A 24,298-nucleotide genomic window follows, 5' to 3' on the forward strand; every position below is an offset into this window, starting at 1 on the left:
CTATTTTACATGTGCTTATTCATGCATTAGTCACTTTGAGAGCAGTGATACATATCACCTTAAATCCATTCACAAGATTATCTTAGTGTAAAATTCCATGACCCCTTTCACTGGCAGGGTGCAGCATTTGTGCCTGGAAATCCAGAGAGGCAGGATGAGTTCACTGGCTGCAGCTCTGTATGTCCCAGCTGCTCCTACTGAGGATACAATTTTTTTTCAGCTAATCCAGAAGTGATTTGAAGATGTCCCCATAAATAACCCAAGGCAAACTCCAAATGGGCACATTTCACAGAGTCTCTGATTACATCAGCCAGCTCAGGTTGATAACCACTGACCCTCACCCTCTCCTCATGTTAGACATGTAAATTTACAGAGCAGGACATTTTTAGCAAGGAAGAGCAGAGACTGCTGAGATCACTGGGCTGATGGCATTTTGGATCGATACCTGCTGGGCCAAAACACCAGTCTAACAACCAGATACCAGGAACTAATGTTGAGACCAGTGTCCCCTAAATCTGGGAGCATTTGGATGTGATCAGTGAATTCACACTGAGCCACAATGCCTTGCTGTCCCCACCCAGGCAGTGTTTAAAAGGCTCTTGCCCCATTAAGCAACTCCACCATCCGGAAATGTGATGGGACGTGCCCACTGAACTGCAAATTTAGTTCATATAAATGAGATTATGTGGATACACGATATTAAAAAAAGAAAAAAAATGCTCAACATAGGTATTTCAAAATGGAGCAGAACAGAGTAATAGGAGGAATACTAATTTCTTTTCCAAGAGAAATTTTAAATTTACTTTGTGAGACAAGAGGCAGATTGGGCAAAGGGCAGGACAGCCCAGGGGGCAGGAGATAACGGCCTTTATGTTAGAATTAGGATATATGTCCTGGATTCAATGCCACAATTAAGCACTTTCCAAAAGACATAAACCAACCAAAAATAAAACAAAGGGACAAAGGCAGTGGAAACAGAGAACTTTGCCTTCCACAAAGGCAGCAGCCATTAGCACCTCATCCCACTGTGGCCTTCTGAGATCAGAGCTTTTCATTCTGCTCAATTCCAAGATAAATCAGAGGGAAGCTGTGTGGTAGAGATATCCCAGCCTGATTCCTGCATAAGTGTTATGAAACATCCAAACTTGGAAGTAACTGCAAACAACTACATAGCAGATGTTTGGAAAATGTCTATGAAAAATGGTCTGAAAGCAGAGATAAAGCTCATGAAGGAGCAAATGATATCTGAGAAATTGCTACTGGTGAGACAATCCAGACTTCCCTGGTGTTGGAAGTCAAGCCATGACTCGAAGCCTTTGGGCAAGCAGCTCTTCACCATTTCTGCTGCCCTCTCTGTACAGCTGTGGCCCAGGTAGAGACAGGCCTCAATCCCTGTAAAGCTCACAGAGCTGCAGCTGGAGAGAGGGCAGGACTCCAAACGCCTGCAGCTCCCTCAGCCCTCCCTGCTCCATGAGGAATGTGCTTCACCCTGCCATGCTCCATGCTAGGGATAACACACCTCAGCATGGCTCCCAGCCCTGCCACTGGTGCCAGCACTGTCCTGGCCAGTCCTGGTCCCGTCTGCCTTGCTCTGGTGCACTTTATCCACCCCCAGTAGTGAATCTGAGTCAGTGGTGTTCTATCAACTCTGCCCCTCAGCTCCTCAGCCCCTTTGCACCTGAAGGTGGAGGCACCGACTTCAGGGCCTGAAAGGGATTTATAGGAGACTTTGGTTTACAAAAGGCTGCCCCTAGCCTGACCTCCCCCAGATTCCTCCCACCAAAGACTGTAGTGTTTCTAAGTCTTTTTTTAAGAGGCGGTGCTGCTGGGGGAGGGAGGGTGCTCAGGGATTTAGGCAGCCCTTTCTCTTCCCAGCATCATCTCTATGGCCCACCCCTCCCTTCCCCTCTCATGTGATGCTGGGGAGAGCTGCTGAGCCCTGCACTGTCCAGCAATCCCATTATTCTGCCATCAACCCTTTTATTCTCAGATTCCCAGTCAGGCAGAAAACAAGGATGACGGAGTCTGCCTGGAATCTCTGTGGCAATTAGAGTGGAAGCCCAGGAAACTATTCGCAAAGAGCTTTACCAGGCAGGAGATATGAGCCTTTGCAGGCTTAATGAGTAACCGGCCCCAGCCTGCACTTACCAGAGGCCAGGAGCACAGTTTGGGACAAAAGAGGAGCTGAGCCCACTGCACGTTGGGAAGGAGCTGCAGCACACTCCATCTGCAAAGAAATTCCCATTTCCACAGAATCCCCAGGCACTGCTGGCATAGCCAGGCTGAGTCACTGCCAGGGCTCATGGGTGGCTTTCTGCTTCTATGAGAAGAACACAGGCAAAACGCTTTTGCAAATAAAGCTAAATATCAAAGTCCTTTTTCTATTTCCTGCCTTTCCCAAAGTTCTTTCACAGCAGACACACCTTTTTGTACCTTGTCTGGCTTGGTCCATCATACAGCCCAACTAGAGACAACACAAAGCTTCACTAAGAAGTGCAAAGGCCTTCTTGGCTACCAAAGTCAGCAGTGAAGGAACACGGAGAACTCTGGTCTGCTCAAAACTCACTGTGACCATAAACAATAGCACTGGTTAATACATGTACTTCAGCAGGACAGCATTTTGGAGGAAGATGTTCCTTTTCTGGAACAGATATCCTGAAGTAACACAGCACTGCTCACAGGGCATGCATGGAGCAGGCTGAGGACACTGCAGTGTAAATCACAAGAAATGAAACTTATCTAAATAACTGCAAATTATTCTGTGAAGTGCAGCTGGCAGAAACTCCCCCACGTGTTTGACTGACTCAGTGGAGGCTTCAGGCACACTAACAGCACCAACCCCAAATTTATCACACACTCCCCTGTATCCAGCACGCCTGTACTAATATGGAATATTTCCCAAGGGGCAAAACATGCCCCTGTGTGAATATATTCTAGCCCTAATACTTCTTCCATGGCTGTGCTGAACATCTGGCTTTACAAAGAGCACATCTCATGTTTTCAGTTCTGATTTTCTTCTTTTCAACCACCAGTCCTAGGGCATACACTTACTGCTCTCAGTTTTGGAATAGATTAATATATGAATGTGAATAGCGCATGAATATGCGCCAAACTCTAATAAGAAAAATGAATAAATTAGCTTTTCCTGCTGCACAATATAAGAACCATGAAAACATGTACTTCAGACTATGCTGTTTCATGAACCCAGTAAAAATCAGATTAAGGAAATCACTGAATGACAAGAGTTTATAGTTTTTCACCAAAGTAGTTGTTGCTGGATTAACAATGACATTCAGAAGTTTTTCTTTATGTTTCACAAGAAAAATACAAATTAGTGATATTTGTAAGAGGAAAAAACCATTGCAACTGTATTACAGTCATACCATCCTACAAGCCTATGCTGAATTGAAACTGGAGGAGACCACAGCTCCTTTGAAGAACAGTTCCAGGCATTTAGGGGTGGATTAGGAGGAACTTCAAAGACTTCCAGAGTCCCATATAAAGCATTCATGGAGCTCTGTCTGGACTGGGCTGGTTTTATACTTTAAAGGTAGCTGACAAAGACTTTCCCCAAACGATGAGGTTTGTGATCTTTTGTAACACTTCAAGGCAAACAAGCTGCATTACCAGGCTCTGTTTTAATAATTGAATTTAATAATCTTATACTTTATACCTGTACTATGTAATCTTATCAAAGTTGCAACAGTGAGATTTTTGACCACAAAAAATCAGAAATTAATAAGAACTTAGGCAATTACTTCTGTGACTGGAGATGCTGCTTTTGCATTATTCACTAGCTTCTATTTTGGGGGTTTGCTTTTCACAAGTTTGTTTTCTCAAAGTCTTGAGTAACTTTGATAGAGGATGGATATTGTCAATCTGCAGACACTCCTGACCTTGTGGAAGCTGCTCAGTGCTGCACTGATAACTACCTTAAATGATCTTAATGATCACTTAAAATTCCAGCAGGGAAGAGGCATCATAACCACAGCCACAGCTCCCAGAAGAGTCAGGCTGCCAGAATGTTATTTCCTGGCTTAGCAAAAACTGAATATGAGCTTGGACAAGTCAGATCCACCTCAAGTGGAAAGAAGCTTCCTTCGGATGTTTTTCACCTGCTCTACTCACTACAACAACTGAAAAGAAACCAAATTTACAAGCAAGAGGTGAGAACAGCAGGATTCCCAGAGCACCACAGGTCCCAGCTGCACCACAGCAATAAGGGAGCTTGAGGGAAATTCCCTTTCCAAAAAGCACCACTGGTCAAACCCCAGCCTGGGGCAATTCCCACCATGAGCCTGTGCTCCTTCTGCTCATCCCAGCACACTTCCCACTAGAAAAAAGATCCTGAGGCCAAGGGTAGAAAGGCAGAGATCCCTTCCACCAGAAGGGATTCAGAGCAACACAACTACTAAATAAACTCTGAATAAAGGAATGGAGAGTTAGGTCTCCATGACAACAGGGAGGCATGTGCTTATATTAGTAAATCCCTGCTGACCTCTGCTGATCTTTTCCTATCCTGGTCAGTGTAAAGGATTAGTGAAAGGGGACACACTTTGGCCTGTTCCCAGGATCCACACAAGCAGAAAGGGAAATGGACAGGCTTGAAAAGAGGCTTTCATATTCACCTTCTCTATCTCCCACCCCTGCTCACTTTGGAAGGACAGCTAAGGAGGGGAATGGCAGGGAAAAAACCAAATCCCTCAGGAAGCACCTTCCACATACCTGTTCAGGAAGGGTACAAGGCTTGTGCTGCACACATCCCTAGGGCTTTACAAGCCCCATTTCTTTCTTGACACACAGAGATAAAAACCTTTCTATCCAGACCTGGGCTGAGAATCTGCTCTGAGTAATACCAGCACCAGAAAACACAGCCTGAAACTCTCTGAGACTGCTGATGAGCTCAGGATGTGATAATAATTGGCAGTGATATTTCACCTAGCCCAAAATATTTCATAACCTGTATTCCCTGTCTGGTTTAACACAGTAGTGGCACTTGTGACAGCTGCTTTAATAGCAGGCTTTCCCATTTAGCCTCAGAAAAGGGGATGTGGGAATGGGAAACCCTCCAAAATACCAATGTTTGATCACAATTACTAAGCCCCTGGGCTGCAGCAGCTTCCCACCACCCAGCTCTGCTGGAGTAACTTGGTGACTCTGGGGCCCTGAGTCAAGTCCTTCCTCCCCATTTTTTAAAAGAGAGAAAGGATTCTGAAACTAAACATTATTATTACTGTCCCAGGTTATCAGCTTATCAGATCTGATAATTTATGTGAAGCAGGACATGGCACTATGACCAAAAAGCCCAAACCCTGAAAATAAAGCTTAGCTAATCCAAAAGCAGCGTTGGCAATCAGCAGGTAGGACTTCTAAGACAATACTGAATAAATAGCTTGACAAAGTGCCAGGGATCCCAGCAATGCCAAGAGTGTCTTTTGGAAAAGTCAGTTTTAAAAAAAGCGCCTCACTATTCATGACTTTGATGTCTCTTTGGTAGGTTAAACACACAAGCCCAGTGTCTCAGCCAAATGCCATCTTGGATTCCAGCTTTAAGACACCTCCTCAGTCCCTGCACACAGGCCAGATTACAGTTTTACCCAGATACTGAGTGTCCATCACTTCTCAGACTGCTTCTGACACTGTTTGTCACAACAAATACCACACCACATTTGCACAAGAGGTTTTTGGTGTGACAGTTTTTCATGCCAGATATATGTACACAGTCTGCTGGTGTAAAACATTTATATAGAATTTACAAAGGCCTAGACCTAGACTTTCATTCATTCAGGCACAAGAAGTGTGGCTCAAGTTCTTCTTGTGAAATATGCAGAATATTTACCACCTCAAAGAAGGAGGATGGTGATCCTGGCTCCCTGCCCCCCAGCTTGCCCAGTGAATTGCTAAAAGGTGCCAAACAGTGAGCACCAATCCACAGGGCCCAGCAGTACCAACATCATGGCCCAAGGCATTAACAGCACTAGTCAGAAATACTACTTCAGGGAATTGCACTCATTCTTACCACACAAGAAGAAGCCAGCTAGTTTGTGTTCATTATCTGCTCACTGTTTCACTGCAGATTTTAAGGTGTAACTCCTATTATGCTTCTAGAACTGGGAGATAGACAGGAGCTATGAATCCCTGGTTTATGACAGCACTGAATATATTGCCACAGTAACTCTTTGATCTCTTGTGCTCAGGATACCCCAGTCTTTTCCCTTAATCAACACTCTTCCAAGCTGACCTTCATGTTTTACTATTCTCTGATCTCTCAGCCATTTCCACAGATCAAACACTGATATGCAGGGGCTTTCCTGCATATTCAGTTCACCAGAGTGAGCCACAGGCTTTAATTTCCAATTCTTATTTAAATACACTGACAATGAACAAAACAGCTGGAAATGTTGGTTTTGTTTGTTTTGAAGTAAGCCTTAAACAGTCCCTGTATCAGAGCTAATCTCAAGAGCTGGCATTAGAGCTGATAGCAAAAAAGGTTTGTCTTGCACATGCTTTCTCTCAGCAGGCTTCCAAAGCATCTTCCAGGCCAAAGGTATGTGAATTCCTGTGCCTGCTGATGGCACAGAATCTCTTTAAAAGACAAGGAATTAGCTGGGAGCTCTTCTATTGTGTTCCCATTACACAGGCAGCAGCAGTAAAAGCAGAGCCTGCACAGTTGCCCCTCTGGGGTTTCTTTTATAAACAACTGGAGATAGTGAGGATCTGCCTGCAGGATGCTCTGATGGGTACAGATTGCACCAGACCATCTGCATTCTCAGAATTTCCACAAAAATTTTGAACAAGTAGCTTAGGCACTCTCTGCTTCAATGACATTTAGACTCAGTCAACTAGAAACAAAAAAAAACAAGTGATATGGTTTAAAAGGGCAAGGAAAGACATTTCTTTATGCCTTAAAACCTACAAGTGCTGCCTAAATAGTGCCATTCACTTCAGTTAAAATCTGGCAGAATTCCACTCACAAAACAGAAGTAGGTGGAAAGACTATGAAAATCAGTACTTCCCTCAAGCTCTGCTGGCTGCAACAAAAGTCATCCACCTGCACTCAAAAAAACTCCTCCTTCTCATTAAATCATTGCTCCAGAGAAGAGCTTTCTCCAGGAGTGAAAAGCCACAAGTGAAGTGGCACAAACGCTCTGAGCCACAGACTGGCCTGGCAGCCACATGGGGAGATCCATCCATGCAACCCGCCCAGCACAAAGCACCAGAATCCTTCACACTCCAAACCAGTAGCTATGGTTACTAGATACAAAAGACAGTCCCCTGCTTCCTCGTGGCCAGAGGAATTCCAGGCACTTGGAGCAAACACACCAGACAAAGAGGCTGGTACAAGGAAGAGAAAGAAAGGAAGAAAAAAAAACAGATACAAAAACCACAATGTATTTTGACTTTCACATTCATGGTCTGAGGTGGTCAGAGCAACAGAAATCTTGGAAGGCTTCAGAAGGAAAAAAAGAAACTGTTGGGGAGTCACAGGAAAAGCTGAAAACTTTCTCCAAATCTCAAAAATTACATGATCACCTACTAATGTAAGCAAATGCCAAGTGCCACACTCAGCAGAGAAAAGGCTCTGATTGTATTTTCTCAATGTTCTCCATATTTTACATCCATTTCTTCACATCATGGACCATACCTGTCCTTGCTCAGTGGAAACCAAACCTGCCTTGCACCTCCAGGTAACCGGCCTGGCAGTGCTGAGGGCAGGACAAGGAGACCAGTTCAATCCCAATCACACTTTCAAGTAAAAGGCTGAACGTGTTCCTGACGTGACCTTATAATCCCCAGATGACTAAAACAGATGTCTAGGCCCAGCAGATCTCTAGGCACCTATTCCAGAAGAAATAGAGACACCTATTTTTCAGGGAACATAAGATATTGTAAACAAGGGTGCCAATGGAACCCAAAGACACAGGTCTTGGGAACTTGGAGAATCCCAGTGCACTCAAGTAGATTCTTTGGCTATAAAATAAGTTTTCAGTGTGGGAAAAAAACCCCAAAACAAAACAACGCCCCCCCCCACCTGTGTGATAGACTCTTTTGTTACCTCATTGCTTCTTGCACTTTGAGGGTGGATCTGCTTTTTTTAAAAATTTCTAAGTGAAGACACTCCTGTCCTGTGATCTCCCTTCACATTTTGTACAGATGTGTCTGGCACTACACTCCCCTGGGTACCATCCTCATGTGCCCAGATTTATTTCTAGAGTATATAGGGTGGAAATAAAGGTCTGTGTTTCTTTTGTGTGGGCACAACCAAAATATTCAGACCTTTCCAACTGAGAAAATTGTAGCTGAATACTTAATTACATGAAACTTAATTACTTTTAGTTCTTGTGAATAAACGCATACATACACGTGCACAGGGAAAAAGATGAAAAGAGAAAATAAATAAATAGAAGGAAAAACATGTCTAGGATTAAATGCCTGTTTATCTTTCAGACAAAAGTTTTCGAGCTACAAATCTAACTGTAAGATGCCAGTTTGTTCAATATAAGGGCAGGTCACAGATTTGATCCAAAGTTACTGCATAGAAGCTGGGTAAGAATCAGGCACAGAAGACAAAAACTTACCCCAAAACATGAGGAAAAGTGGCAGCAGGTGAGCAGCATTGTACGACCTGGACGTAGTTTTCTTTAATTCCATGACAAGTGTAAGAGTGGCCGTCCTAAAGCCCTCCGGGGAGAGACACAAGCTGGAGCCCAGCAAGCCCCTCCTGTGGGCACATCACGGTGCGGGGCGGGCTCTCCTCTCTTCTGTCCCCGGGCCGAAACAGCACCGAGCCCGCGGACAGAGCCCAGGGACAGAACTCCGCGGACAGAGCCCAGGGACAGAACCCCCCGGTCCGAGCCCCGCAGCCCCGCAGCCCGCGGCCGGAGCCGGGAGCCCGCAAAGCCTGCCTGGATCGCGCGGAGCGGACTGTGCTCTGCACCGCGCCCGCCGGCAGTGGGGCCGGCTCTGTGCCCCTCCCAGCGCCCAAAACACACCTGGGCTGTGCCCCACACCGGGACAGCGCTCCCAGCTGCTTCGGCACCGGGGCTTTTCGGGGCATGCAGGGTTTCTGTAGCGGCTCATGTTTACAAACTACACACTAGGATCGAACAGAGTTTTCCGAGAGAAACTGCTTTGTTCAAAGAGAAATAAGGCAAAAGCACTCTGTTAACCCCAAAAAGCAGAGTTAGTCCACATTAGTCTTTACTACTGTCTCATCACGAGGAGGGTGATCTCACAGAATGTACAGGAACCTCTTCCCAATTGAGGAACAGTTACAGAGATCAACAGAGGTGCAAAACACAGGCACCAAATCACACCAGCTTTAGATACATGGGGTCAGTTTTAGAAGTGTGTATTGTTTAATGATAGTAACTGGAAAAAGCCCACACTCAGCTGAGATCTACTAAATCTCTCTAAATCCACATTACAATTGGATTAAACTAACTGTAATGAGAATTAAGTGCATTGCCTCATCCTTCACTAACAACTAAAAATAGAGCACAGGTAAGATGCCAGACAAATTCCTAGTTTAAACAAGAAATATGCAAGATAGCAAAGAATTGGTGCAGAACAGACGTAGGCTGCGCATGAAGAAAAGAGGAGCAGTCTTACAGTGAGTAATCTGCATTATCCCAGCAGCCTTGCTGGGCAGCAGAGGCTGGTGGGATTTGTGCATGGAAATGGGATAGTTTCTGCAGGGTTTTACCTTCAGTGCAGAAGCAGCAAGAGCCTTTCCACCACCCAGACTCTGCAGCTCAGGAGCAAATGGTTCATCTCACTGTCCTGCCTTGGAATGCTCCAAAGATGATATATCATGTGTTATCAACCTTATCTGGACCACCCTGCCCCCTCTTTCATCTCTGGTGTCCTCAGTCTGTTTTCTCAAGATCAGCCTCAGTATTAGTTTCTTGTCAGTTACCACAACCATCTGGAACTCATTTCTGTCTCCTTAGACTCTGGTTTTGCTCTCAGGGGATGGAACCAAACACTGACGTGTGCAGAATCTTTCTGCTCAGAATATTTTTGCCTCACCTGTGTGAATTATGCTCTCAACAATCCATCTTTTCCAAATCCGAGCAAATACATATGACTCATTGCAAAATTAACACGGTAAGAAAGCACCATTCTTAGCCAGGAGCTGCTGTAAATCCAGTAGTGCAACACTTCACACCACCTGGAAAACACACCTAATCCATGGTAATTTATGGCTTCTAGGACTACCTGAAGGACCTGTTCAGCTCCCATGAAATAGAATGAGTATGGCAAAGCCCCACACACAGAAAGTAGAGGTTGTCCCACAGAGGCTGAGGTCCTGTGCAGCCCTGCTGTTCCTGCTGTGCTGTGTGGCCTGTCACACCCCAAACCCTGGAGAGAGCCATAGCAGAGTCTGGCACACTAACCAGATTGAGGGAACAGGAAAACACATCCAACTTCCTTATAATAATAATCAAAACACCTTAATCCACTATATACCTGTGAGAACATTAGAATTTAATTTTATCAATGTTCATGGTTGCAATTTTATGAGATTTTGCCAATATAAACAGCAAACCATCCCTGTGCTGGACCCCAGGGCATACAAAAGCCAAAGTTGGTATTAACCAGCTTAGTCCAATTAAAGGACCTCAATGCAACTCTGTTAAGGCCCAGATTTGTTAGGCTTGACTACATTTCCAAAGGAGCACAATTGGGTGGATTTGTTATCTAAAGCATAAGCTCCAAGTCCTTAGTCATCCTTGCTAAAGCCTTCCCCAAACTGGTCATGATTTGTGCTACCTCCGCATCGCTGCTGCCCAACGTCACCATAATCTGCTCTTTAACATAGCATTAAAACTAGAGCCAAAGGACACAGCTGCTTTCCTTGGTGTAACACTCATTATGAGAGATTTAAGGACAGCATAACAGCGAGGCTTCTATTCTCAGCCTGAAGCAGGAGCCTTCGCAAGCCGGAAATGCATGCCATGGAAATGGGGCAGCAGTGGGCAAGCTGGATTAGAGGAAAAAGGAGAAAGTAGGTCTAGGGTACCCAGCAGAACCTTCCTGTCCACTTATTCTGTATATATTTTATATATGTATATATTCTTATTTATACTTTTCTGTACACTTGTCACAAAACAATCCTATACATCCTTCTACAAAAAGTTCAGAGAGAACTGTACACCAAAGTACCTCAGTGAAAGTCTGCTTTTCATTTCAAGAACAATGTACACTCGCATGAGTTTCACAATCTTTCCTCACACAGGGCTTAAAATAATCCTAATACTGCAGATTGGATACTGGAGACGTGTGACAGGTTGGTAAATATCAATGCTACAAATAAAGCCATTCCTCTCTCTGTCACATGCACGCTGGAACTGCCCCAGAGGACAGAGCTTACCTTCCCTTCTCACCATCCTGGAACCACTGGGCACAAATCAATTTTACTGAATTGAACAGTGGAAGCCAACAGCATCAGTCATTATTTTTTTCCCAACTTTTGGAATTAGGCACAACATTAAACAAAGCAGTCCATACTAACAGTGGCTGCAGGCTTGGGAAGTTGAGTCAGGAAAGAAAAAACCTTCCAGTTCCACTCAAGAACTGTGCCAAACATGACTGCTTCCATACACTCTCCTGTTTTCTGATGATGCTGAAAAGTGCCAGGAATATTTCTTAAAACTTAAAGTTTCAGAATTTCAAGGCTCTAGACTCCCAGGCCAATTCTGTACACTGAAATGTTTAAATACAATTTGGTGGGTAACACTCAAGGGCTCCCTTGAGTCCGTCCAATCTCTAATTGGAAATTGGCTCACTCCTGCTGTCCTGAACAGGCAACTGTCCCCATTCTCCCATCAGCCCACTAGATGTCCCTTCTGCACTGCCAAAGTCACCAAAGGCCTCTATGAAAGCAGGAGAGCTGGAAAGAAATGAATGTTACAGCCGCTGTGGGAAATCAGAGCAACTGGACACATCCTGAACTGCTGCAGGACTGTGCCAGCAGCATCCTGGACACTGCAGGACCTATTGCAACATCCTCACAGCGGAGCAGCCGAGGCAGAGTTCGTGCTCTGAGCCAAAACTTTAAAGTTGCTATTAAAACCTGGCAAAATCACACAAAATCTCCAGTCTTGAGACATCCTAATTGCATTTTTTAGACACAATAAATTTTGTTTCCTATCATTACTAATCAGAACTTCTGGCAAGCAAATTGTGCTGCCTGATAAATATCAGAGCCTGTGGCACTGGTAACTCCTGGGCAGTGGCAGTGGGAAAAGTGGGCTGCCAAGGCACAGCTGGGGGCTGCTAGCTGGGCACTGGTAAGCAAAGTGCTGGCACAGCCTCACTTTCCTGGAGCATGATCATCAATTTCAGATAAAATTGCAGTGCTGAGAAAGAGGAGGGGGGCAGTCCAGAGGACAAGGCAGAATGATCATGTTTGCCTGAGGTGTGAAATCACCTCCTCTGCCTTGCATTGGCTACTTGTTCAGAGATCTTCATGACATGTCTCATCCCAAAAAAGAGCAAATTGTAAGGACCATAACAAAGATATCCAGCATGTGCACAGCACCCAGGCCCTTCTCTCCAACCATTCAAACACACACAAATGAGGCTGTGGTGAAGACAGGGCCACACTCCTGCCAAGTTATCTCCCGAGGAAGTCACAGAAGTCAGGCTCTGACCATGGATGTATCCTTTGATCTATGTGAGACCCTCCTGGACTGCTGCAGGTCAACTTCATGCCCTTTGATCCTCTTCCCTGCTTCCAGCTGCCTGCTGGAGGTGAATCCCTTCCAAGGGGCCTCTCTGGCAGATGGGAAGATGGGAATGTTGATCACCTAACTGGAGGCAGCCAAAACGGTGTAAAAAGGGTCTGAGGCAAGATTTTCTGCAGTAAAATGTTATAGCAGGAAGGATGTGCCCAATACATTGCCAGGATCTGAGGGTGTTTTGGAGGCGTGTTGACTACTGAGAGCCCTTTTCGCTGCTGATTTTGTCACAAACGATCCGAGGAGTTTGTGAATAGCCGCTTCCCAGCTGGGCTCAGGGAGGCTCGGGGCCGCTGGAGGGCAGGGCTGTGCTCCCAGCCCCAAGGCAGCTGCAGAGGTGGCACCGGCAGGGTTTGCTGCAGAGCTCCGCATTGCCAGAGCCCTGGAGCCAGCCTGGGCTTCAGGGGAAACCAAAGGGACCGAGACCGGGAGCAGGAGGGGGCAGACTGCCCTGCAGCACAGCCCGGCTGGAGGAACCTCCTCCAGCTGAAATCTGGATTCCGGGAAGGCCAGACAGGGGAGTAGGAGAACGGGGAATTTTGGAGCTGGAAAACAAACACATCCAGCTGCACAGTGTGAGCTGTGAGCTCTGGAGGTGAGTGTAGCCACAAAGTCCTGCCTGACATCTATCTCTGCCATGGAAATAACCTTTGGATGCTGCCTAAAATCAGCAAGGTCTGCCTCATTTTCCTTCCAGCTGCAGTCTGTCTTCCCTCACAGACTTCATGCACAGTCTGCTCAGTAACGAGGCCTCTGGGAAAACTGGACATTGTCACCACAGTAGGTGGCAGGAAGGAAAATGGATGTAGATCCCAAATGTGCCAAATGTTGAGGAATGAGTAATGCTCTAAGACGCCAAAGATGTGGGGCTCACTTTTGTGTATTTGCACCTTAAGGAACACTAAACACTTCAATTATCTCCAAATCTAATTCAGGTAACTAAAGACAGATTTGTCAGTACAAGGCAAGGGACGACTGTAAAGGAACAGTCCCACATTCCGTTTCCTGACTCAAAGGATATTGTCCAGTACTTTCAGTATTCTGGGCTGGCACATTCCTGCCTTTCTAGGAAATACTAGAAATAACAGAAAAATACCAAAAGCACTGTTTCACACCAGTATTAGCATCATTACTTCACTGTTTGAAGCTCCCATGTGAATCAATAGTTTCTATTCACAAGTGCCGCAGAACAATGGCCCTAACTGAAGTGGGTGTGCACAAGTTGCTGGATCTGCTCCCACCTGGATGAGAGGTTCTGGCAGGGAGTACAACAGCAGACTCTGCCATTTTGCTGGGATGCTAAATCCTGGTGTTCCCATCACCAGCCATTTGTCAGATTGCTTCATAAGCTTCTATGAATGGCCAATAAAAATCTCCACATAAGCGCTAACACCATTCAAGCTTGTTCTCACGGTCTCCAAATGAGTATTTTGTTTGCTTCTACTTGCAGAATTGGAGCAGAGACAAGGGTTTCAGCACTTCCCTCTGCCCTGAGGGAAGCTCTGTTCCACTCCTCTTAGCCAGCATGCTTTATGCACATTTTCTACTTCATGTCTCACAACAGCAGGCAAACTGAACTACTGCTGGGCTTCTGTCAGAGGAGATATTGATTTGCAGCACAAATGCTTGGAACTCTTACTCTGCTAACTGGTGTGCTGAATGTGCACAGGAGCTCATCAATATGTCTGAAACAAAATCTGCTCAATGGCTTTAAAACAAACAAACAAACAAAACAACCAAAAATCACATATACAACCTGATGAGGTTGTATACAAATATTCAAGTGGATAGATCTAGAAACTTCCCAAGAAGTGGCAAAAGCACCATGAAGCACCACTCCATCTGGTTTAGAACTTTTTCAGTAAGAGCAAGAATAAGCACCAAAGCATCTCTTATGAGACACACATAAAGCTTCTTATGAGGCTGTATACAAAATATTGAAGTGGATGAATCTAGAATCTTCCCAAGAACTATGAGGGAAAACATAAAAAGAATTATAATACTTTAAATCAACTATTTAATGCCAATCCAGCCTTGCCATTCACCAGTTATATGTATCATTTCTGGAAAGAAACATAATTGACAGCTTATTGGAACACTATCCGTTTTATCCCCAAGAAGCTTCACTGCCTCTAAGCCAACTTTATATATACCCCAGTAAGAAGCAGCATCTTGTATATTTAAAGAAGTTTTCCATTCCAAGGCCAGTGTGTCAACACCATTTGTTATGCTTGAATGCTTTATGAGACAGAAGTCATAAACTTGGCAATTTAACTCTCATTAGCTTTGGGACTGACTCCATATGCCAGCCTAGCCACACTCTCTGGGCAAATTATGAACCTTTTCGCTTCCAACTCAGCTTTAGGTCCCCATCTATTACAGGACTTTAGCAAAATTTCCTTTGCTGTCTCTGGGAGCAGAAGGGAACCAAAGTACAGATGGCTGAGCTTCCCAGAGCCACAGAGAGCAGAAGAAGCTCAGCTTTGTTCTGCGGTGTCCCAGTCGATCTGTGGCTCCTTGGCTCTGCTAACCCACACCTGCAGCGAGTCACTGGAAGGTCAGGAGAGCCCATCAGTGATTTTCAAAGAAAACCATTGGCTGAAGATTTAAACTCTATTTGATCCAAAGCCTTTTTTAGTGCATGACTCTGAACCAGGGCGCTTAGTGTATTTCTGCCAGTCTCCCTTCACAGGAGGTCACTATGGCAAGCATGCTGGAGAAAATATAATCCAAGAAGAAAATCTATTTGGGGTATGTGTGTGTGTGTGTGTCTGTGTGTGTTCTGAGAAAATGACAAACCACTGCCACCTGTAAAATATGAGACTAAGCGATTTCTGCCTCCTGTAAAGCTTGCTAAAACACAGGTTCCTTTGGCTTCTGCATTTCCTTTGATTCAGGCCAGACAATGGAAATTAATCAGTGCCCAGTACCCAGTATTTCTGAGATTTCATAGCTTCCTTTCATTTAGGAAGGCAAAAAGTCGACTTGTATGGGCTGTTGCAACATTTCCCCTTTTAACTTGAGGAGTTGTACAGATATTTTCCTGTAATCTTGAACGAGCAAATGACTATATGTAATTTTATTTTGTTAGTCAAAGTTAATCCTAAATAATCTTCAAGATTGCACATTACAATCTGAATGAACCTCTTATTAAAGAAACTAAATTTTGGGAGAGCAGCAATGACAAAATGAAAGCCACCAAACTGCAGGGGAGAAAGGAGGGAGTGGCAGCACATTGTGTTTCCCCTTGAAACAGTTTCTTCTCATTTGTAAGAGGTTACATCCTTCAAAGAGGATTTGAAAACAGTGAATCCCACTCCTGGCTATTAACTTTCACACCGATACATACTTAGCTCCAATTTCCTTGTTTCTTTTCCCTCCTAACTTAACCCTATTGCCAGGATCTGGTACAATGAGAAAGCTGACATTGTATTCCCACCACCCAATATCCACAGAGTTAGCGCTAAAGTCAAAGCCACAGTTCATACTCTTTCCATGACTTTAGAGCTCCTAATCCTTGGTTACATCAGCCATAAGGACAGTGATTTGTTGAATGTGCCCAGCAGACTCTTGTCTTTTTCTATTGCTTTGCAGAGATGTTGCTTCCATTACAGCACATCCTCAAGGGCTGCTGGAATCTCACTGCTAGGCCAGAACTGGCCCCTACAATGTAGGAACTAAATAACTGATCTGGGCAGTAACAGAGGAATTGCCAGAGCAGAAGTGGACACAATGCTTCCCAGTTCATTCATCCATCTCCAGCTGAAATGGAACTTCTAGGGGTGAAATGAGGTCAAAACAAAGTAAAAGGGAAGTGGAATCTGTCCAACAATAAACCAGGTGTCAACATCCCTTGCACAGAGCCTGACCAAGGACAACACGGTCATTCTCTGTTAGCTGTGCTGGGATGTTGGGAATTTTGAGCAGATGTTAATAGGATGAATACATACCAGCCGTACAGTCTCAGAATAATAATGCCCGTGAATGCCAAAAGCATATTGATCTGCTGAAGTGCATAGTCAGAGCATCTAATGGCTCTAGAGAGAGCAGGGAAACACTCAGAAGGGGAAGAGAAAAAAGAAAAAAGAAAAAAAAAAAGAAAAAAGAAAAAAAAAAAAAAGAAAAAAAAAAAGAAAGAAAGAAGATATTTCAGATTGGAGAGTTCTATCAGCTAAAAGAGCCTTGGGGCACACAGGGATGTTAAACTGCTGCTGTAGACACATTCTGAGGGACACAAGCAGACACAGTTTGTGCCCAGGAATGGAAGAATGAATTTACAGAACCTGTAAAATTATAAGAGGTCTAAACCACTTCTTCTAGGTAGAATATTAGAACCAGGAAGAGCCTTAAGAGGAAAATAAATGTTTATTGTACTGTCTGGATGGACCAGAGCTGTGGAAAAAGAAAAGCTAACACCAGTGACACAGAGAATGCAGATACTGTTCAAAAGAAATTCAAAGGGAAATTCTTTCTATTTTAACAACCTCAGCTGTTATTAGTGATGTAGATCAGGGCTTTGTTCTAAAAGGAAATTTCATCGCTAACCTGTGGTATCTTTTTCAAGTGGGAGACACTGAAAGCTCCTTTTTACATCAGGGCTGTGTAACTGAGAAATTCAATTCATTCTCTTTGCTTTGATATCTGTTTAGTTCAGCACTACACACACTGTCAAAAGCCAAATGTTATCCTCCACTGCACCTGAGGGCCAAAGTGGTCCAGTGGCATATGCTCCACAGAACTAATCCAGTGTTTTCACCCTCTCACAAAGACATGCAGCTCTTTGAGGGAGGACAAGACTCCAGCACAACAGGACTGCAAATCATCAGCTTGGTCAGAGGAGTTTTTCTTTTTTATGAGCTACAAACCAGACCAAAATACACTAACAGAGACATCCTTTTAAAGTTCACTCCCAGCATAAGAGAATATCAGAATTCTAGCAGTTCTGGTTAATAGTATTATATATCCCCTGAACCACTAAGGACATTAAGTAAACACACTGAAGAGATGAGAAAAGATTCCAGTTATCCTGAGCTTCCCACTCTCTGACCACAAAACCACACTCTCACATCAAATGGGGAATGCAACTCAAGGGACATTTTAATCCTACACCCCTATTCTAATTAATAATCCTTCTTTATCAATATTTGATGGAGTGTTATTGTGTCTGCTCTGGCCATTTCATTTTTCAGAGAATGCTCTGAATTACACTGCTCGGTAGCAATGCAAGAGCAATGTGCTCCTTTCAAGGCAGGACAGACTGGAACCATGGCACGTCCTCTCCTCAGGCAGTGCCTCTGCAGAGGGTCCTGCTTCAGGAGCAGCCCGTGGGATGGACTGGCAGCTGTAGCGTCTGCAACTGAGCATCAGCTGATGCACAAAGATCCATTGACTCAGCCTTAATGACCCCTCACTGTTGACTTAATGACCCCTTCCTGTCACACCACACTTTTTCCCACCTGCAGGCTTTTACTGCATTATACAATGTAGTATCATAAATGCAAGTATCAATTAATGTACAGTAAAGGAGCAGAGAAGCAGATGAAATAATCCCAGTTCAAAGGCTGGGAATAATGTCTATTCATGGGACAACAGGTAACAGAGTGCCAGAAGAAGCCAGACAGATCCCTAATTACTCTGTGCCTTCTACACTTAGTACCTCACTCAAAGCCCAAAGAAGCAATTAAAGATAGCTAACAATTACAGGAGGCTTTGGTTCAGACCAATGGAGAACCTGCTCCTAGGGAGTTCTGTCCTTCCACATTCCAACACGTTGTGATGGTCAGAGATTGTCAAAGGTCAGAAAATCTATATAGATAGGAAATAAGTCCTAAATAACAGCTGTCCAGTCAGTCAAAACCACTGGATCATGCAAGCTTTGAGGGAAATTTTATTTCTTCTGTCTTTAGAGAGAAGAAAAGATGTGATGGCATTATCTTTTCACAGCAATGATACAAGCACAGAACAGCAAACAGATGGAGGTGTCATAACAAAGTGTGAAACAGAAAAAAGAGAAAAGTAAGAGCCCCTCTGCTTGAGATCCTTGTACTGTGAAATCCTGTTTGTAGTGACCTGTCAGGAAAATGCCTCAATTACTACAGGCTGGGATAAGCACAGGTACTAAACCTCAGAGCCAGAGGGTCTGACAGCCCCTGAGGATGGGCTGGGGACCCTCACCATGAAGCAGGGCAGGGCGTGGCACTGGGCAGGGTGAGGGCTGCAGCAGCGGCACAGCACATCCATGCCTTGGTGTTGGAATTCAACTTCTTGCAGGAGCATTCGTGCAAATTCTGAGTAGTGGAGCTCCTGAGAGGTGCCAAATGACAGAATAATGCTTTGTTCCCAGGAGTTTGTTCCCAGGAGGAGAAAAAAAAGGAGAAAGTACAGAGAAACATCCCAAAAGTGGAAGGAACTAAATGCTATCAAGATAAAACAGAAAAGGCTTAATAGAGTCTATCAAAAACTATGTATCCCTGTCACAACACATGCTAGCAAGTTTAACTGAGCAGTGTGGATTTTGAAGGACACTGTTTCATCTATAAAAGGTTTGGAGATGTTACAATTTAGTTTTTTTGCCAGGAGATACTTTATTAAAATTGCTGTAAACAGTAACTTATTCAAGCAAAGAAGAGGCTCTTCTTGCCACGAGCTTTAAAGGATGTTAGCCTTCAATTCTGTTTTTGAAGAATGTTTCAGATATTGATTTCTACCTCATGCTCAACATGAGTTATGTTTTCTTTGCAGTTCTGGTGCTCAGAGCAGAAAGCAGCAACATTTTACTGAATCTCCTGAATCTTTAAATAGATCTTTTCTAATATCATGTTCTCTGATCAGATCTTCCCAATACTTCTCCAGCAGCTGTAGCAAACCAAAGTATTTGGCAATACTGAATTACGCAAAGAAATCTGAGCCTTCTCTCTGTTCATGGGTCTCCCTCAGGGCCCTGAGTGGGTTGCAATAGCACAGACAGTTGCTCTAAATAGCTTGGATCCAAACACTCTACTTGATGGTGATTAAATATATAAAATGTTACACATCCAAAGTTTGAAATGCAAAGGCCCAGGGCACCTCAGCAATATTTCTACACAGAGCAATTATAGCACTGGAAGTACTGGAAATATCACCATGTGATTCAGTCACAAAGATCTAAAGAGAAGGAATCTAGAACAGAAAGGAACAGGGAGAAAGTTCAGGATCTATGACTGAGGCTTTTTTTTTTTTAAAATTCCATGTGTAAGCCAGTGTTTATTGCAGATCTGTATGAGACAACTGAGAAGCTGTACACAGCTGCCACACAGACACTATTACTAGAAAGGATGGTAGTCTAGGCCACTCAAGGCAGAGCTTTTTTGCTGCTACAGTGAGATCTGTACCGCTCAAAGTTAGGGTTTTTTACTTTGAAAAGGCTGTACTTTACAAAGATGTTGCTAACAGAGGAAGTAGATAATGATACTGCAAATTAATAAGACTTTGTAATACAGTTACACTTTTTTCTAACAGAACACTAATCCTGACAATTGGCACTGATTAGTATTTTGGACTCACTGGGCCATGGTCCCCACTGCTTCAACAAACTACAGAAACAGGCAAAGCAGAAGCACAGACAGGGCAAAACCCATCTATGGCTCATCAAGGAATTTAAATACATGAAAGTGAGTGTGGCTTTACAGTTGCTCAATTATGCATTGCATCTGAATTATGTATGGAGCAGAGGGCATGCAGGAACTCTGGTGGAAGAAAGCAGCTCTATGCACTGGAACTTCCTCCACAGGATAAGACACGACTGCTCTGCACCAGGGTCTCTCCAGTTTCATGGAGTCATTCCCAGACATTTTGCACACCCATTCTTATAGCAAGGAGCAGTCTCATCCTGCTCAGCAATCCCTGCTGCCCCCTCAGAGCAGCACATTTCCATTGCTGGAGAGCAAACACTTCCCCTGGATCCTGCTGTGCTCTTACTTAGCCTGAGTACTCTTTGAGAATAAAGTAATCCATAGGTACTTTAAACCTATAAAACCTAACTTACTTAATGTCAAGTGTTGAAATACTGATCATGCCTTTTGTATCAGTCAATTCTTTGTAATGTATGGCATTTGTCTAATCTGCAGTTTTACAATTCTGTTGACTGTAATGACTGTTTTTGCTGCTATAGGTCAATATTTACACCTTCACCATTTTTGTGAGGCACAGACATTAATTGCCTCTTATAATGCCATATAATCTGTAAGGTCTCTTGGAAACAAAAGTCAACTTTAATCATTGTATCATTAGTCAACACCAACCATTACCCCCAGTTCTCCCATGGCTACTTATACTAGATCAATTATAAATGTACACATACACAAACCACACATAAGTACAAAAACTCCACGTTCAGTCCTTACTTCCATTCTCTTCTTCTCATTTGCTTTTGTTTACTATTTTTCACTTAAAATGCACAGCTGTGTGTCATACATGAATAAACAGACTATTTAGGGAAGCAATAGTAGATAAAGGATTAATCCTCTGAGACAGTTTTACAGGTTGGTCCGTCTTTATGCATTTCCATAGCCAGACATCAACAAAGAACATCTCTCCACCTCCACCCCACCTCCTCCTTAGACTGTGCCTTGCACTGGGCAAAACACTAAACCCTGCTCCCTGAAGCAAATTTCGTGCAGAAAATAGACACTGTCTACTTCAGGTACAGCCCCACACATAGGCTGATGTTTGGTTTGTGCAGGGAAAGCTTCTGAAGCTCCAGGTGTGATTTTGCAGGAGGAATATCGGTGCTTTTGTCTTTCCCCGAGGCACAATGACCTTCCCCTGAGCCAGCCCGGCACTGAGCTGCAGCTGCCACACGGGGGCAGAGGCTGAGAGCCGCCACCACAGAGCTGCTTCCCAGGAATGCACCAGCAATGCTCATCCTCTGCTCAAGGTGACTCTCAAGATGATTTCTTGTCTTTTCATTAATTACTATACATATTTATAGACAAATTAAAGACTCAAACAAACGTTTATTCAATTAATCGCTTTGAGTTTTAGTGGAACAAACAGTATCAAACCAATTCATCAGCTCAGGAGCTTATGAGAATTTAATACAATTTAATTTTTTCTGTTCCCTCTGTGGTATCATGTCTCACACAAGAGTTAAAACACCAAACACTGGCAGAGTTCTTTGTAACAGAAGGAGCATAAGAAATTTTGAACTATCAAATTTTTGCTTCAACTCATAATGAAGAGAAAATTGATTTGATGCAATAATCAAGTTAGGCTTGCTTCTACACCCCTCTCCCAAAGACACGGTGTTTAATCTTATTAATTTAATATTATAATTTAGCTGATAATTCAGTTACCAGCTTATTGAGAGCAACGACAAAGACAGTGTATGGTACTCACTGTGATTTGGATCACGTGAATGAACAGAAATCCACACAAGGTGCTTCTGAGCGCCTGCTTTGTGAGACCCTGCCATCCTCTCACTTCACAGAACTGAGTATTTTATCCTTTAAATATGCCACCACAGCCATGACTCTGTATAGCACATTCTATGGATTTTTAGATCACACCAGATCAACCAAGCCCCTTTTCCCCTCTCTGCCATACCATTCATGAGTCCCCTAATAATGCAGCACAGCTTCATTCTGCCCTCAGTATTCCAGCCTTGTCTTCACAGAGTTTGGCCAGTTTCCTTTATTCAAACGCTGCACTTTCTTCTGCTTTTCAAGTAATTAAGCACTTTAGCTGTGCAATGCATGTTTTTATTTGCAGTCCTCCCTGGGTTTGCTCCCTGCAGCATGGCACCAGCTTTAAGCCAGGCTTGCAATGGCCTGGGCAGGGCTGTGGGAGCAGCCTCAGAAGGGTCCTGCAGTGGCAATGACAGGGACTGGCACAGACAGGTACACCACAGCACTGCCACAGTGACAGCCTGTGACAATAGCTGGTGCTTGTCCAGGCTTTTTAATTCCAAATTTCCATCACCTTTCTAAATGATAAAGCAACCTGAACTAATCAAGAGTCAGGTCTGAGAAAACAGCATGAAAGATTTTAAGCACTTTTGCAAAAAGGAAATAAAACCCAAACACGTGAATGCCTTTCAAGGCCAGGATGACAAACCTTCTGCAAAGCAAAAAATTTGAGAAGATCACACTATACTTGCTTAGGAATCACTCACATGATCTGAATAGGAATACTCATGTTCTAATTAAAATGGAAGTGGAATTACAGAGTGAGAAAAGAGCAATTTGCAGGATAGGACTCACTCAAAAATTGCAGGAACAGGTCACAGTGGATAATCTTCTGCTCTCAGTCCCTTCCAAGATTCAGACTCCTGCAGAAACAAAAGAAAAGATCCAATAATTTTTTTATGAATTAAAAAAATACATATATATATATATAATCCCATCCTAGGTATTTCTACTCTTCCCCTTTAAATTTTCCACTATACACTGTTTTTATAGCTGCCAGTTGTGTGACCTTGCTGGAAGTGGCCAAGCCAGAGATCAATTAGTGAGCACAGGAGAGAGGAGCAGCTTTGCCTTCGTGGTGCTGTCCCTTGGGAGGAGGGCAGATCGTTATCCAGCAGGAGTGCTAACACAGGCCAGGACTAAATGAAAGATGCACAATGCAGCAAAACCCAAAGGAAATGGCAGAATCTCTTTTTTTCTTTGGCTTTCACATTTTGCATTTCCCTCTAATTTAAAAATACTTTAATTTTGCAGATAACAAAACCTTGTTACACTAAATTATATCTACAACAAACACACCGTGCTGGCTTCAAACACAAATTATGAAGCAAGCTCTAAACCCTCAGGAAATCCCCACTATCCCCCATTTCACAGCCAGGATGAAGTGAAGCACAGAAGAATTTAGAGATTTTAGTGTTAGTACAAACCACAGTGACAGAGAAGGCTAAAAGCCCCAGCAGCTGAGCTTCCAGGCTTCTAGCAAAGGGCCCCAACTGCTGAAAGCCTTCAGAACACAACTGGGGGCTTACCACTACAGACACAACTGCTGCCTGACATACACCTGTGCTCCCAGGACTGCAGGAACCCCAGCTCCTTAGCATTTAAATGAGTACATAAATATTTCACAAAAAACTTAGCCTAAAATAAGCTGGTTACTACAGCATTACCACAGTCTGTCTGCTTGCCTTTATTTTCAGACAACTAAAATGCTGCTTGTGAGACATGCTATTCTTTAAGTCCTCCCACAAAAAACCCTGAGAGATCAATAGCTCTTAAATAAGTAATTAGAACAGCTGAAATAATTTAGGTCATCAAAGAACAAGCAGGATAAATAAAAAGTTATAGTGCTGTGGACACTTGAATCTAATAGAATTTTTACATTTATTTGAGGTAACTGATAGAAAGGCTGAACACCAGAGCATGGGGCAGAACTGCTGCACAGCATCTGTAACAGGAAAGCCAAATAGGATAGCACTACATACACACCTTAAAATTATTTGTCAGGTTAATTAAAACAGAAAAAACAACTAGGATACAAGATACACCAATGGGGCTCAACTTCCCACTCTTAATGCAAGCAAACTTAGATCAAAGATTTCACACGAAGCT

General features: G+C 43.6%; 1 protein-coding gene across 3 annotated transcripts in view; it reads right to left on the reverse strand.

Moving 5' to 3' along the window:
- CRB2 (crumbs cell polarity complex component 2) overlaps window positions 1-23,054 on the reverse strand; it is a 48,723-nt gene extending 25,669 nt beyond the window's left edge. For 2 of the 3 annotated variants that reach the window (XM_056505448.1, XM_056505447.1), the window contains exon 1: window positions 8,580-8,729. In XM_056505448.1, the coding sequence (XP_056361423.1) occupies window positions 8,580-8,652 (73 nt within the window). In that variant the 5' untranslated portion in view covers window positions 8,653-8,729. Of the gene's footprint in view, window positions 1-8,579; window positions 8,730-22,984 lie in introns of those variants that run through there. The other variant, XM_056505449.1, reaches the window with a different exon arrangement.
- Between the last annotated feature and the right edge of the window lie 1,244 nt (window positions 23,055-24,298).

Source organism: Oenanthe melanoleuca, chromosome 17 (assembly GCF_029582105.1).
Source record: "Oenanthe melanoleuca isolate GR-GAL-2019-014 chromosome 17, OMel1.0, whole genome shotgun sequence".
Classification (NCBI taxonomy): Eukaryota; Metazoa; Chordata; class Aves; order Passeriformes; family Muscicapidae; genus Oenanthe; species Oenanthe melanoleuca.